General features: G+C 47.5%; 1 protein-coding gene across 1 annotated transcript in view; it reads right to left on the bottom strand.

Moving 5' to 3' along the window:
* Positions 1 to 2,508: 2,508 nt before the first annotated feature.
* IHH (Indian hedgehog signaling molecule) overlaps positions 2,509 to 11,284 on the bottom strand; it is a 57,283-nt gene continuing 48,507 nt past the window's right edge. The window contains exon 3 of the mRNA XM_075284624.1: positions 2,509 to 3,587. Within this exon, the coding sequence (XP_075140725.1) occupies positions 2,920 to 3,587 (668 nt within the window). The 3' untranslated portion in view covers positions 2,509 to 2,919. The remainder of the gene's footprint in view (positions 3,588 to 11,284) is intronic.

Raw genomic sequence — 11,284 nt, 5'->3', positions numbered from 1 at the left:
CACTCCTCACTTTCGGTGCCCCTGTCCAGGAACAGCAATCTCTGCTGTGTAATCCGGCCGGAGTAACAACATCTCCAGAGTCTGATACATTGTGACAATTGTGTAATACCACTGTGCACCTCAAGATGGTGGTAATGTCCTTGCAATTGCTCCTTATTTCTGCAAAGCAATGGAGGCCCCTGAGGACACCTGCATGTGGTCACCAGGGTTATGTGACACGAATCTGAGCGGTCACTCATATGGTGAGAGATCATCATCATTAAGCTCTGCAACTTTCTGATAGTTTTAATGTATTGCTGACAGCCTCCCTTATAATGCCCTCTCTGATCATGGAGATCCGGCTCTTAGGGTTACATATATTTCCTACAAGTTCTGTTCTTTTATAGTTAGGCCATAGTCATGGACAGAACACGACTGCACTGTCAGGAACTGCAGGCCTTAACCCCTTCTATACTGAACGCTTGTGCTACATCATGCTGCTTCACTACTCATTGTCTGAGGATTCATGTATAGTGTACTGCATAGTGTATAGTGTACTGCAATCCCTGTCATCGGCTCCACCTGTTCCCCTGTTATTTTGCCTCCCGCCACCTCTCCTGGTCCTGCCTAGTCTGTATCAAGTTGCTTCTGAAATCTGTGGTGCTCCTGGATACGTTCCTGCCTTAATCCTTGGTGATTGGATATCTTTCCTAAACTGCTCTTCTGGTTATGACCTGTGGCTAGGTTTGTGACGACGTTACAGTCCAACTACCAACCTGTGTATCCACCTACCTGCCACCAGCCTGTGTATCCACCTACCTGCCGCCAGCCTGTGTGTCCACCTATCTGCTGCCAGCCTATCTGGCTACCAGCCTGTGTGTCCGGCTAACTTCTACCAGCCTGTTTGTCCGGCTAACTTCTACTAGCCTGTGTGTCCGGCTACCTGCCACCAGTCTGTGTGTCCGACTACCTGCCACCAGCCTGTCTGGCTACCCGCCTGTGTGTCCAGCTACCTGCCACCATCCTGTCTGGCTACCCGCCTGTGTGTCCAGCTACCTGCCACCATCCTGTCTGGCTACCCGCCTGTGTGTCCGGCTACCTGCTACCAGCCTGTCTGGCTACCCGCCTGTGTGTCCAGCTACCTGCCACCAGCCTGTCTGGCTACCCGCCTGTGTGTCCAGCTACCTGCCACCATCCTGTCTGGCTACCCGCCTGTGTGTCCGGCTACCTGCTACCAGCCTGTCTGGCTACCCGCCTGTGTGTCCAGCTACCTGCCACCATCCTGTCTGGCTACCCGCCTGTGTGTCCAGCTACCTGCCACCATCCTGTCTGGCTACCCGCCTGTGTGTCCGGCTACCTGCTACCAGCCTGTCTGGCTACCCGCCTGTGTGTCCAGCTACCTGCCACCAGCCTGTCTGGCTACCCGCCTGTGTGTCCAGCTACCTGCCACCATCTTGTCTGGCTACCCGCCTGTGTGTCCGGCTACCTGCTACCAGCCTGTCTGGCTACCCGCCTGTGTGTCCGGCTACCTACTACCAGCCTGTCTGGCTACCCGCCTGTGTGTCCGGCTACATGCTACCAGCCTGTCTGGCTACCCGCCTGTGTGTCCGGCTACCTGCTACCAGCCTGTCTGGCTACCCGCCTGTGTGTCCGGCTACCTACTACCAGCCTGTCTGGCTACCCGCCTGTGTGTCCGGCTACCTGCTACCAGCCTGTCTGGCTACCCGCCTGTGTGTCCGGCTACCTACTACCAGCCTGTCTGGCTACCCGCCTGTGTGTCCGGCTACCCGCTACTATAACATCCCAGTATTTCTTATTCCCAACATTTACATAAAAACACAAGCCGCTGTAAGTCATAATGTTATTTTATTGGAAGACCTGAGCTGAAATTGTGCTTGAATCCGTTCTGTGCCGGGGTGCAGTGATGCTACTCCGAGCGCTATCCCGACATTCTCCAGACCTGCAGACGATCTCAATCCTGTAACCCTTAGAAACCTTCTTCTCCCTCCATAGACGTCCCGGTAGGAATATAATATTAATAACTTTGTATATATATATTTATATTATATATATATATAAACAAGAAACATTTATACATCTATAATACACAGATACATAATAATAAAATAAATATGGCGGCGGGGACGTGGGGCCACGACACCAGTCAGTGGGGGAGGGGGGCATGCAATGCCTTGGAATCTCTCCCTGGAAGACATTAATATCCAGTCCGTACATGTTAATTCTTCCCGTGCAGGTGCAGATGTTCATGAGTTTATCATTCTAGATCCTTGGCACCAGAAGAATTGATTTAGCATAAGACATTTTGTCTGTAGACTAGAAGCTTACAGTCCAGGCAGGCAGCACTCGATGGGTTACGGCCGTCTGTCTCATGGAAGACCATCGCTTGACCCTCTGCTCTTTTGGACTGTCCCCCCATGTACCAATACATAAAGTCCGGTGTCTGTCAGATTAGAGGCTTCATCTGGATCAGAAGCTGGAATGTTCTCTCACCTCTTTCCTTGGTTCCCGCTTTGGTTAGTACCTTGACAATTTGGCTATCCCTGCCTGACCTCAGGGCTCTCTTATTGTTCCACGTGAAGATACTTATGGACGCGGCAAATTCTAAGCGATGACAAAGTTTTGGTAATGCCCCAGTTTTGTAAATCTATCATAAGTGCTACTGAAGGAACATCCTCGAAATTGAGGTCTTCATGGTACCTTAAGACTCATGACATCAATGGGAGACAAGTCTTTCTGTGCCATTGCTGATGGACACCATGGTCAGATGAGGGACAAGAAGAACAAGTCTCCTATGCATGGCCTCCTGGCTTTGTAGAACCTCTATACCTCTTGTAGGTCAGTAGACTATGCAGAACAAGGTGGCTGGTCACCCCTTGTAGGACACAGTTCATGGTCATCTCACTGCTTGGTCTTCAATGCTCAACTTTCCAGTAAGAGGAGCCCTTGTGGATGGAACTCATTCTTGTTCAAGATCATTCGGCCCAATTGGTAGAGGAGCTGGCTATACCAGTGAAGGCCCACTTGCTGAGAGGTCTCGTTCCCCACCATTGCTCCTAGCCCGTATAGTACCCGCAAAGGCCAATAAGCTATCTGTGCCAGCCTCTGTTTTTGTACCAAGGCAAAACAGGAAACTACAACATTGTCCACTAAAATTGTCCCATGTTGGGTGAGTGGAGCAAAAACTCCAGTGTCTATCTCCGTACTTACTGATGTTACTCTGGCTGGGACTAGACCCGGGGCGCCAGACACCAGAATGTATTGGCCAGGTCTTACTTGACTGGCAAATATAGCTTTGTATTCAGCAGCTGGGGTGGAAACATTGTCCGCTACAAAGATGAGATGAGTTGGAGTGAGGGAAAGCCTTCGAGGAGGGTCTCCTGTGGTGATCACCTGGAATAGATGCTGAGATCTGGGATCTCTATCCAAGAAGGTCACAAAGTCACTATAGGTGGGGCGGCCATCGTTGTCCATGGCCAGGACGCTCATACCAGGGAGAAGTTCTGAGATGGGAATCCTCTCCCCAGTGGATAAGGTGGCCATCGCCGTCCCTGGGAAGCAGCCTCCAGTCTTTGCCGCAGCAGAATGTTCTAGATAAAAAAGAAATAAATAAAAAATCAATAAGTTACAATGTGTCAGTGTCAGCTGTACATAATAACTGATACAATATAACACTACAGCGCAGATACAGTCTGCTACAATGTGTCAGTGAGCTGTACATAATAACTGATACAATATAACACTACAGCGCAGATACAGTCTGCTACAATGTGTCAGCGAGCTGTACATAGTAACTGATACAATGTAACACTATAGCACAGAGATACAGTCTGCTACAATGTGTCAGTGAGCTGTATATAGTAACTGATACAATATAACACACTACAGCGCAGAGATACAGTCTGCTACAATGTGTCAGTGAGCTGTACATAGTAACTGATACAATATAACACTACAGCGCAGAGATACAGTCTGCTACAATGTGTCAGTGAGCTGTACATAGTAACTGATACAATATAACACTACAGTGCACAGATACAGTCTGCTACAATGTGTCAGTGAGCTGTACATAGTAACTGATACAATATAACACTACAGTGAAGAGATACAGTCTGCTACAATGTGTCAGTGAGCTGTACATAGTAACTGATACAATATAACACTACAGCGCAGAGATACAGTCTGCTACAATGTGTCAGTGTGAGCTGTACATAATAACTGATACAATGTAACACTACAGCACAAAGATACAGTCTGCTACAATGTGTCAGTGAGCTGTACATAGTAACTGATACAATATAACTACAGCGCAGAGATACAGTCTGCTACAATGTGTCAGTGAGCTGTACATAGTAACTGATACAATATAACTACAGCGCAGAGATACAGTCTGCTACAATGTGTCAGTGAGCTGTACATAGTAACTGATACAATATAACTACAGCGCAGAGATACAGTCTGCTACAATGTGTCAGTGAGCTGTATATAGTAACTGATACAATATAACACACTACAGCGCAGAGATACAGTCTGCTACAATGTGTCAGTGTGAGCTGTACATAGTAACTGATACAATGTAACACTATAGCACAGAGATACAGTCTGCTACAATGTGTCAGTGAGCTGTACATAGTAACTGATACAATATAACACTACAGCGCAGAGATACAGTCTGCTACAATGTGTCAGTGTGAGCTGTACATAGTAACTGATACAATGTAACACTACAGCGCAGAGATACAGTCTGCTACAATGTGTCAGTGAGCTGTACATAATAACTGATACAATGTAACACTACAGCGCAGAGATACAGTCTGCTACAATGTGTCAGTGAGCTGTACATAGTAACTGATACAATGTAACACTATAGCACAGATACAGTCTGCTACAATGTGTCAGTGAGCTGTATATAGTAACTGATACAATATAACACACTACAGCGCAGAGATACAGTCTGCTACAATGTGTCAGTGTGAGCTGTACATAGTAACTGATACAATATAACATTACAGCGTATAGATACAGTCTGCTACAATGTGTCAGTGTGAGCTGTACATAGTAACTGATACAATGTAACACTATAGCACAGATACAGTCTGCTACAATGTGTCAGTGAGCTGTATATAGTAACTGATACAATATAACACACTACAGCGCAGAGATACAGTCTGCTACAATGTGTCAGTGAGCTGTACATAGTAACTGATACAATGTAACACTATAGCACAGAGATACAGTCTGCTACAATGTGTCAGTGAGCTGTATATAGTAACTGATACAATATAACACACTACAGCGCAGAGATACAGTCTGCTACAATGTGTCAGTGTGAGCTGTACATAGTAACTGATACAATGTAACACTATAGCACAGAGATACAGTCTGCTACAATGTGTCAGTGAGCTGTACATAGTAACTGATACAATATAACACTACAGCGCAGAGATACAGTCTGCTACAATGTGTCAGTGTGAGCTGTACATAGTAACTGATACAATGTAACACTACAGCGCAGAGATACAGTCTGCTACAATGTGTCAGTGAGCTGTACATAATAACTGATACAATGTAACACTACAGCGCAGAGATACAGTCTGCTACAATGTGTCAGTGAGCTGTACATAGTAACTGATACAATGTAACACTATAGCACAGATACAGTCTGCTACAATGTGTCAGTGAGCTGTATATAGTAACTGATACAATATAACACACTACAGCGCAGAGATACAGTCTGCTACAATGTGTCAGTGTGAGCTGTACATAGTAACTGATACAATGTAACACTACAGCGCAGAGATACAGTCTGCTACAATGTGTCAGTGAGCTGTACATAATAACTGATACAGTGTAACACTACAGCGCAGAGATACAGTCTGCTACAATGTGTCAGTGTGAGCTGTACATAGTAACTGATACAATGTAACACTACAGCGCAGAGATACAGTCTGCTACAATGTGTCAGTGTGAGCTGTACATAGTAACTGATACAATATAACTACAGCGCAGAGATACAGTCTGCTACAATGTGTCAGTGTGAGCTGTACATAGTAACTGATACAATGTAACACTACAGCGCAGAGATACAGTCTGCTACAATGTGTCAGTGAGCTGTACATAGTAACTGATACAATGTAACACTACAGCGCAGAGATACAGTCTGCTACAATGTGTCAGTGAGCTGTACATAGTAACTGATACAATATAACACTACAGTGAAGAGATACAGTCTGCTACAATGTGTCAGTGAGCTGTACATAGTAACTGATACAATGTAACACTACAGCGCAGAGATACAGTCTGCTACAATGTGTCAGTGAGCTGTACATAGTAACTGATACAATGTAACACTACAGCGCAGAGATACAGTCTGCTACAATGTGTCAGTGAGCTGTACATAGTAACTGATACAATGTAACACTACAGCGCAGAGATACAGTCTGCTACAATGTGTCAGTGAGCTGTACATAATAACTGATACAGTGTAACACTACAGCGCAGAGATACAGTCTGCTACAATGTGTCAGTGTGAGCTGTACATAGTAACTGATACAATGTAACACTACAGCGCAGAGATACAGTCTGCTACAATGTGTCAGTGTGAGCTGTACATAGTAACTGATACAATATAACTACAGCGCAGAGATACAGTCTGCTACAATGTGTCAGTGTGAGCTGTACATAGTAACTGATACAATGTAACACTACAGCGCAGAGATACAGTCTGCTACAATGTGTCAGTGAGCTGTACATAGTAACTGATACAATGTAACACTACAGCGCAGAGATACAGTCTGCTACAATGTGTCAGTGAGCTGTACATAGTAACTGATACAATGTAACACTACAGCGCAGAGATACAGTCTGCTACAATGTGTCAGTGAGCTGTACATAGTAACTGATACAATGTAACACTACAGCGCAGAGATACAGTCTGCTACAATGTGTCAGTGAGCTGTACATAGTAACTGATACAATGTAACACTACAGTGCAGATAAATTCTTAAAAAATATATTTCACATAAAAATGTGGCTTAATAAATAGGACATTAGTGACACATTCCCTATAAGTAAAGTTGCCAGGAATTTTTGTTGTCCTGAATTATTACTGCCGGGCACAAAAACACAGATAATGATAGTTTAGATTGGTGGCGCCTGTGTCCACGTGTTTGTTTTTTCTCGCTTCCATTGGTATCTTCCGATTATAAATCTGCCGCCGATGTTTCTGTTTGTTTTTTTTAAGGTATTGTGATTTATTTTTTTTTCTTAAAGCCATGAAGCGTGGCTGAAATAGTCACCTATTTACCCTCTACCTAAAATAAGGCGAAGCCCCGGAGAGAGACAGGACAGAATAAATAGCATTGGCCACGGGTGCTTACAAATAGAGCCATCCCAAGAATGGCCGCCGCTGCTGCCCGCATCCCACAAGCCACAAATAAAAATCACTAATGTAAACAAGACGCTATCACAAATATTGAGCTGGGCACAGAGCGGCCTGCGGCGGGGGGCCCGGTGCCAGGCCCGGCCTGCTGCTCTTATTTTACCAAGGTCTTCATCAATGAGATTTCTTAGAACGGAGCACACAGGGCGTCAGATCCGCAGCGCTGGACAAGGCTCCAGGAATATCGTCCTGATGCCACATGAAATGAAAACGCAGCTAAATAAGGCAATTTATTACATTGTTTACATGATTTTTAATTTTATTCTACTTTTCTACCAAACGGCCCAGAACGTATCCCTGCGACAACTCGACATCAGTTTGTTATGAGAAGATCAGTCGACGACTAAAATAGTGAGGTCTGGGTATTACTAGAGCAAGGCTGCAGGGACGGCAGAGCAAACATCAGAATCAACCGGCGGCGTCCACTGATACAGTCACTATGGAGCTTTATAGGGCCAAATGTATCAATATAATGTATCAATCTCATATCTCTATCTATCATTAGAAGTAGTAGTCATCTCGAGGTCTCTATTGCCCTCTGACAAGTAAAAGGTCTCCATTGAGCAGCCCCTCCCGGGCACCCCTTGGACACACCCGCCCCCCGGCCCCAAACCCCTGTTTGCTTTTGGTTTATATATAGGTGATCAGGTCGTTTTGAACTTTTCCAAGGACCTAACTGTGATTATTTTTAATATCCGTCTTGTTTTGCTGGGCGGCTCTGTGTGTTCTCTGTGGTCTGGGGATGTGGGTTTAAGATGCCGCATGTAACCACGGAGGGGAGCAGTCTGGCAGTCGTCACCCCTACGGGGGCCGGCCCTCTCCTTCCCTCTCTTCTCACCTCCGTCTTATGCTACCTTGTCCTCCTGTTCACTCTTTCCTTCCACGGATCTTCTGTCCCTATGTAACCTCCTCATTCTGCGTCCTCCCCTCCTTGGGATTTGTAAGAGTTCAATAATGGCCGTGACTTCCTGCTCGCCACCTTCATGCTGATAAGAGAGCTCTTTATCTGTCCTGACATCACCGCCGCCGCCGCGGCCTCTCATCCTTCCTTCTACTATAAAAAGGATCAAATAAACTGCAGTGTCCTTACCCCACATGTACAGTGACTGCACCAGAATACACTGCTCCGAATCCCCTGCTCCCCTACACACAGCCATACAGCTACATGATTAAATTGTTAGCGTCAAGACTGTGGCTGTCGCTGTTTGGGGTGGTCTGTGACCATCAGTATTTGGGGAGGACTGTGGCCGTCACTGTTGTTGGAGGACTGTGGCCGTCTCTGTTATAGGGAGGACTGTTGATCTCGGCTACAGGGAGTACCTTGGGAGTACCACTGTTGCTATTGTGGGTGGACTGTGGCCAACACTATTACAGGGAGATCCTCGACTGTCACTGTTAGGGATGGACTGTTGCAGTTGTCGTTTGCAGAGGACTGTAGCTATCACTGTTTAGAGAGGACTGTTGCGGTCGCTTTTAAAGGGTGAACTGTGGCTGTCGCTGTTGCGGGTAGACAATGGCTGTTGCTGTTTTCGGAGGGGGAACGTGGCTGTTGCTTTTTTGGGTAGACAATGGCTGTTGCTGTTTCAGGGGGTGGGACTGCGTCTGTCGCTGTTGTAGGTAGACTGTGGCTTTCACTGTTACAGGGTAGATTGTGGCTGTCACTTTTGTGGGGAGGACTGTTGCTGTTGCTGTTGCGGGGAAGACTGTTGCTGTTGCGCGAAGGACTGTGGTTGTTGCGGGGAGTACTGTGGCTGCTGTAGGGAGGATTGTGGCTGTTGCGGGGAGGACTGTGGCTGTTGCGGGGAGGACTGCGGCTGTTGCGGGGAGGACTGCGGCTGTTGCGGGGAGGGCTGCAGCTGTTGCAGGGAGGACTGTGGCTTTTGTAGGGAGGACTGTTGCGGGGAGGACTGCGGCTGTTGTGGGGAAGACTGTTGCTGTTGCGGGGAGGACTGTTGTTGCGGGGAGGACTGTTGCTGTTGCGGGGAGGACTGTTGCAGTTGCGGAGAGGACTGTGGCTGTTGCGCGGAGGACTGTGGTTGTTGCGGAATTAGGGGGTTCCCTTTTTGAGACTTTGGGGTGCTGTAGGGGATGTACATATTAGGGTGGGGGGTAGAACTGCTATTAAGGGGAATGTTTTCAATGTCCAGGAAGTGACTAAAGATTTACAGTAACTGAATGTAGGAAAATCCCCGGAGTCTTGTGACCGCGCCGTCCCCCTGCGCTTGCCGTCTCCGGCCCCGCAGCCTGGCACTCTCTGCAGCATTTCCTGCTCTGTTATTGACTACCTGACCCACAATATGAAATCTCAGCCAGGGGTGCGGAGCAGGATGAGACCTGCCGGGACCAGCTCGCGCCTGCACGCTGTCAGGAGAGCCCGGGCTAATCATTAACCACTAATTGCTAAAAAAAAATATCCAGATATGCAAAAATCGGCTAAATTTACAAGCCCATTGTCTGAAGTGTAGCGGATATGGCACAACGTGACAGCACTCACCTCTGTCACACTGCGCTGTGCCCTATTTAACCCTCGCCCCGACACAGGCCTGCAGGTCAATGGAAACCTGGAATCAAAGCCAGGTCATTCTAAGGAAGCTTCTAAAGGAGATGGGTAGGATTAGGAAAATACCGCCACCTTGGTAATGGGGCTGAGCTGCAATACTAGAAACAGCGCCACCCCATATCCATAGGCTGTGTCTGGTACTGCAGCCAGGCTCCATTAAACTGCACTGGATTGAGCTGCAATACCATGAAGAACCTGTGTACAGATGCTGTGCTGTTTCTATAAGAAATCGCCTTGTTTTCTCATCCCTTACGAGGGTCTTTAGGTTTATTGCCATGATAGTGAGGACGGGGGAATGCAAATCTGTAAGAGGCTACAGACTAAAACTAGGAGAAGCTGAATCTATGTCATCAGTACAGAGTATGTCAAGAGAGGAGAACCCCTCCCCCTTCCCGGTCTCTTGCCCTCTATATAATTGTACGCATTTGGGGAGTTGCCGTCTTCCCACCCCCCTCCAGTTTACATCTCTATATAGCTGTACACATTTGGGGAGTTGCGTCTTCCCCACCCCCTCGGCCTCTACACCTCTATATAGCTGTACACATTTGGGGAGTTGCCGTCATCCCCCCCCCCTGCACCTCTATATAGCTGTACACATTTGGGGAGTTGCCGTCTTCTCCTCCCCCTCTGCACCTCTATATAGCTGTACACATTTGGGGAGTTGCCGTCTTCCCGCTCCCCTCCAGTTTGCACCTCTATATAGCTGTACACATTTGGGGAGTTGACGTCATCCCCCCCCCTGCACCTCTATATAGCTGTACACATTTGGGGAGTTGCCGTCTTCCCCTCCCCCCCCCCCCCCCGCACCTCTATATAGCTGTACACATTTGGGGAGTTGCCGTCTTCCCGCTCCCCTCCAGTTTGCACCTCTATATAGCTGTACACATTTGGGGAGTTGCCGTCTTCCCCTCCCCCCCCCCCCCCTTGCACCTCTATATAGCTGTACACATTTGGGGAGTTGCCGTCTTCCCCTCCCCCCCCCCTGCACCTCTATATAGCTGTACACATTTGGGGAGTTGCCGTCTTCTCCTCCCCCTCTGCACCTCTATATAGCTGTACACATTTGGGGAGTTGCCGTCATCCCCCCCCCTGCACCTCTATATAGCTGTACACATTTGGGGAGTTGCCGTCATCCCCCCCCCCTGCACCTCTATATAGCTGTACACATTTGGGGAGTTGCCGTCTTCCCCTCCCCCCTCGGCCTCTGCACCTCTATGTGGCCATGCGTCACTCTGGTTTGTAACTGAGAGATCGGGGCTTGTTTTGTGTCGTATTGTATAACCCGA

The sequence above is a fragment of the Leptodactylus fuscus genome, chromosome 8 (genome assembly GCF_031893055.1).
Source record: "Leptodactylus fuscus isolate aLepFus1 chromosome 8, aLepFus1.hap2, whole genome shotgun sequence".
Lineage (NCBI taxonomy): Eukaryota > Metazoa > Chordata > Amphibia > Anura > Leptodactylidae > Leptodactylus > Leptodactylus fuscus.
Note: the sequence above shows the minus strand (reverse complement) of the source record. Positions and strands in the feature narration are given on the sequence as shown.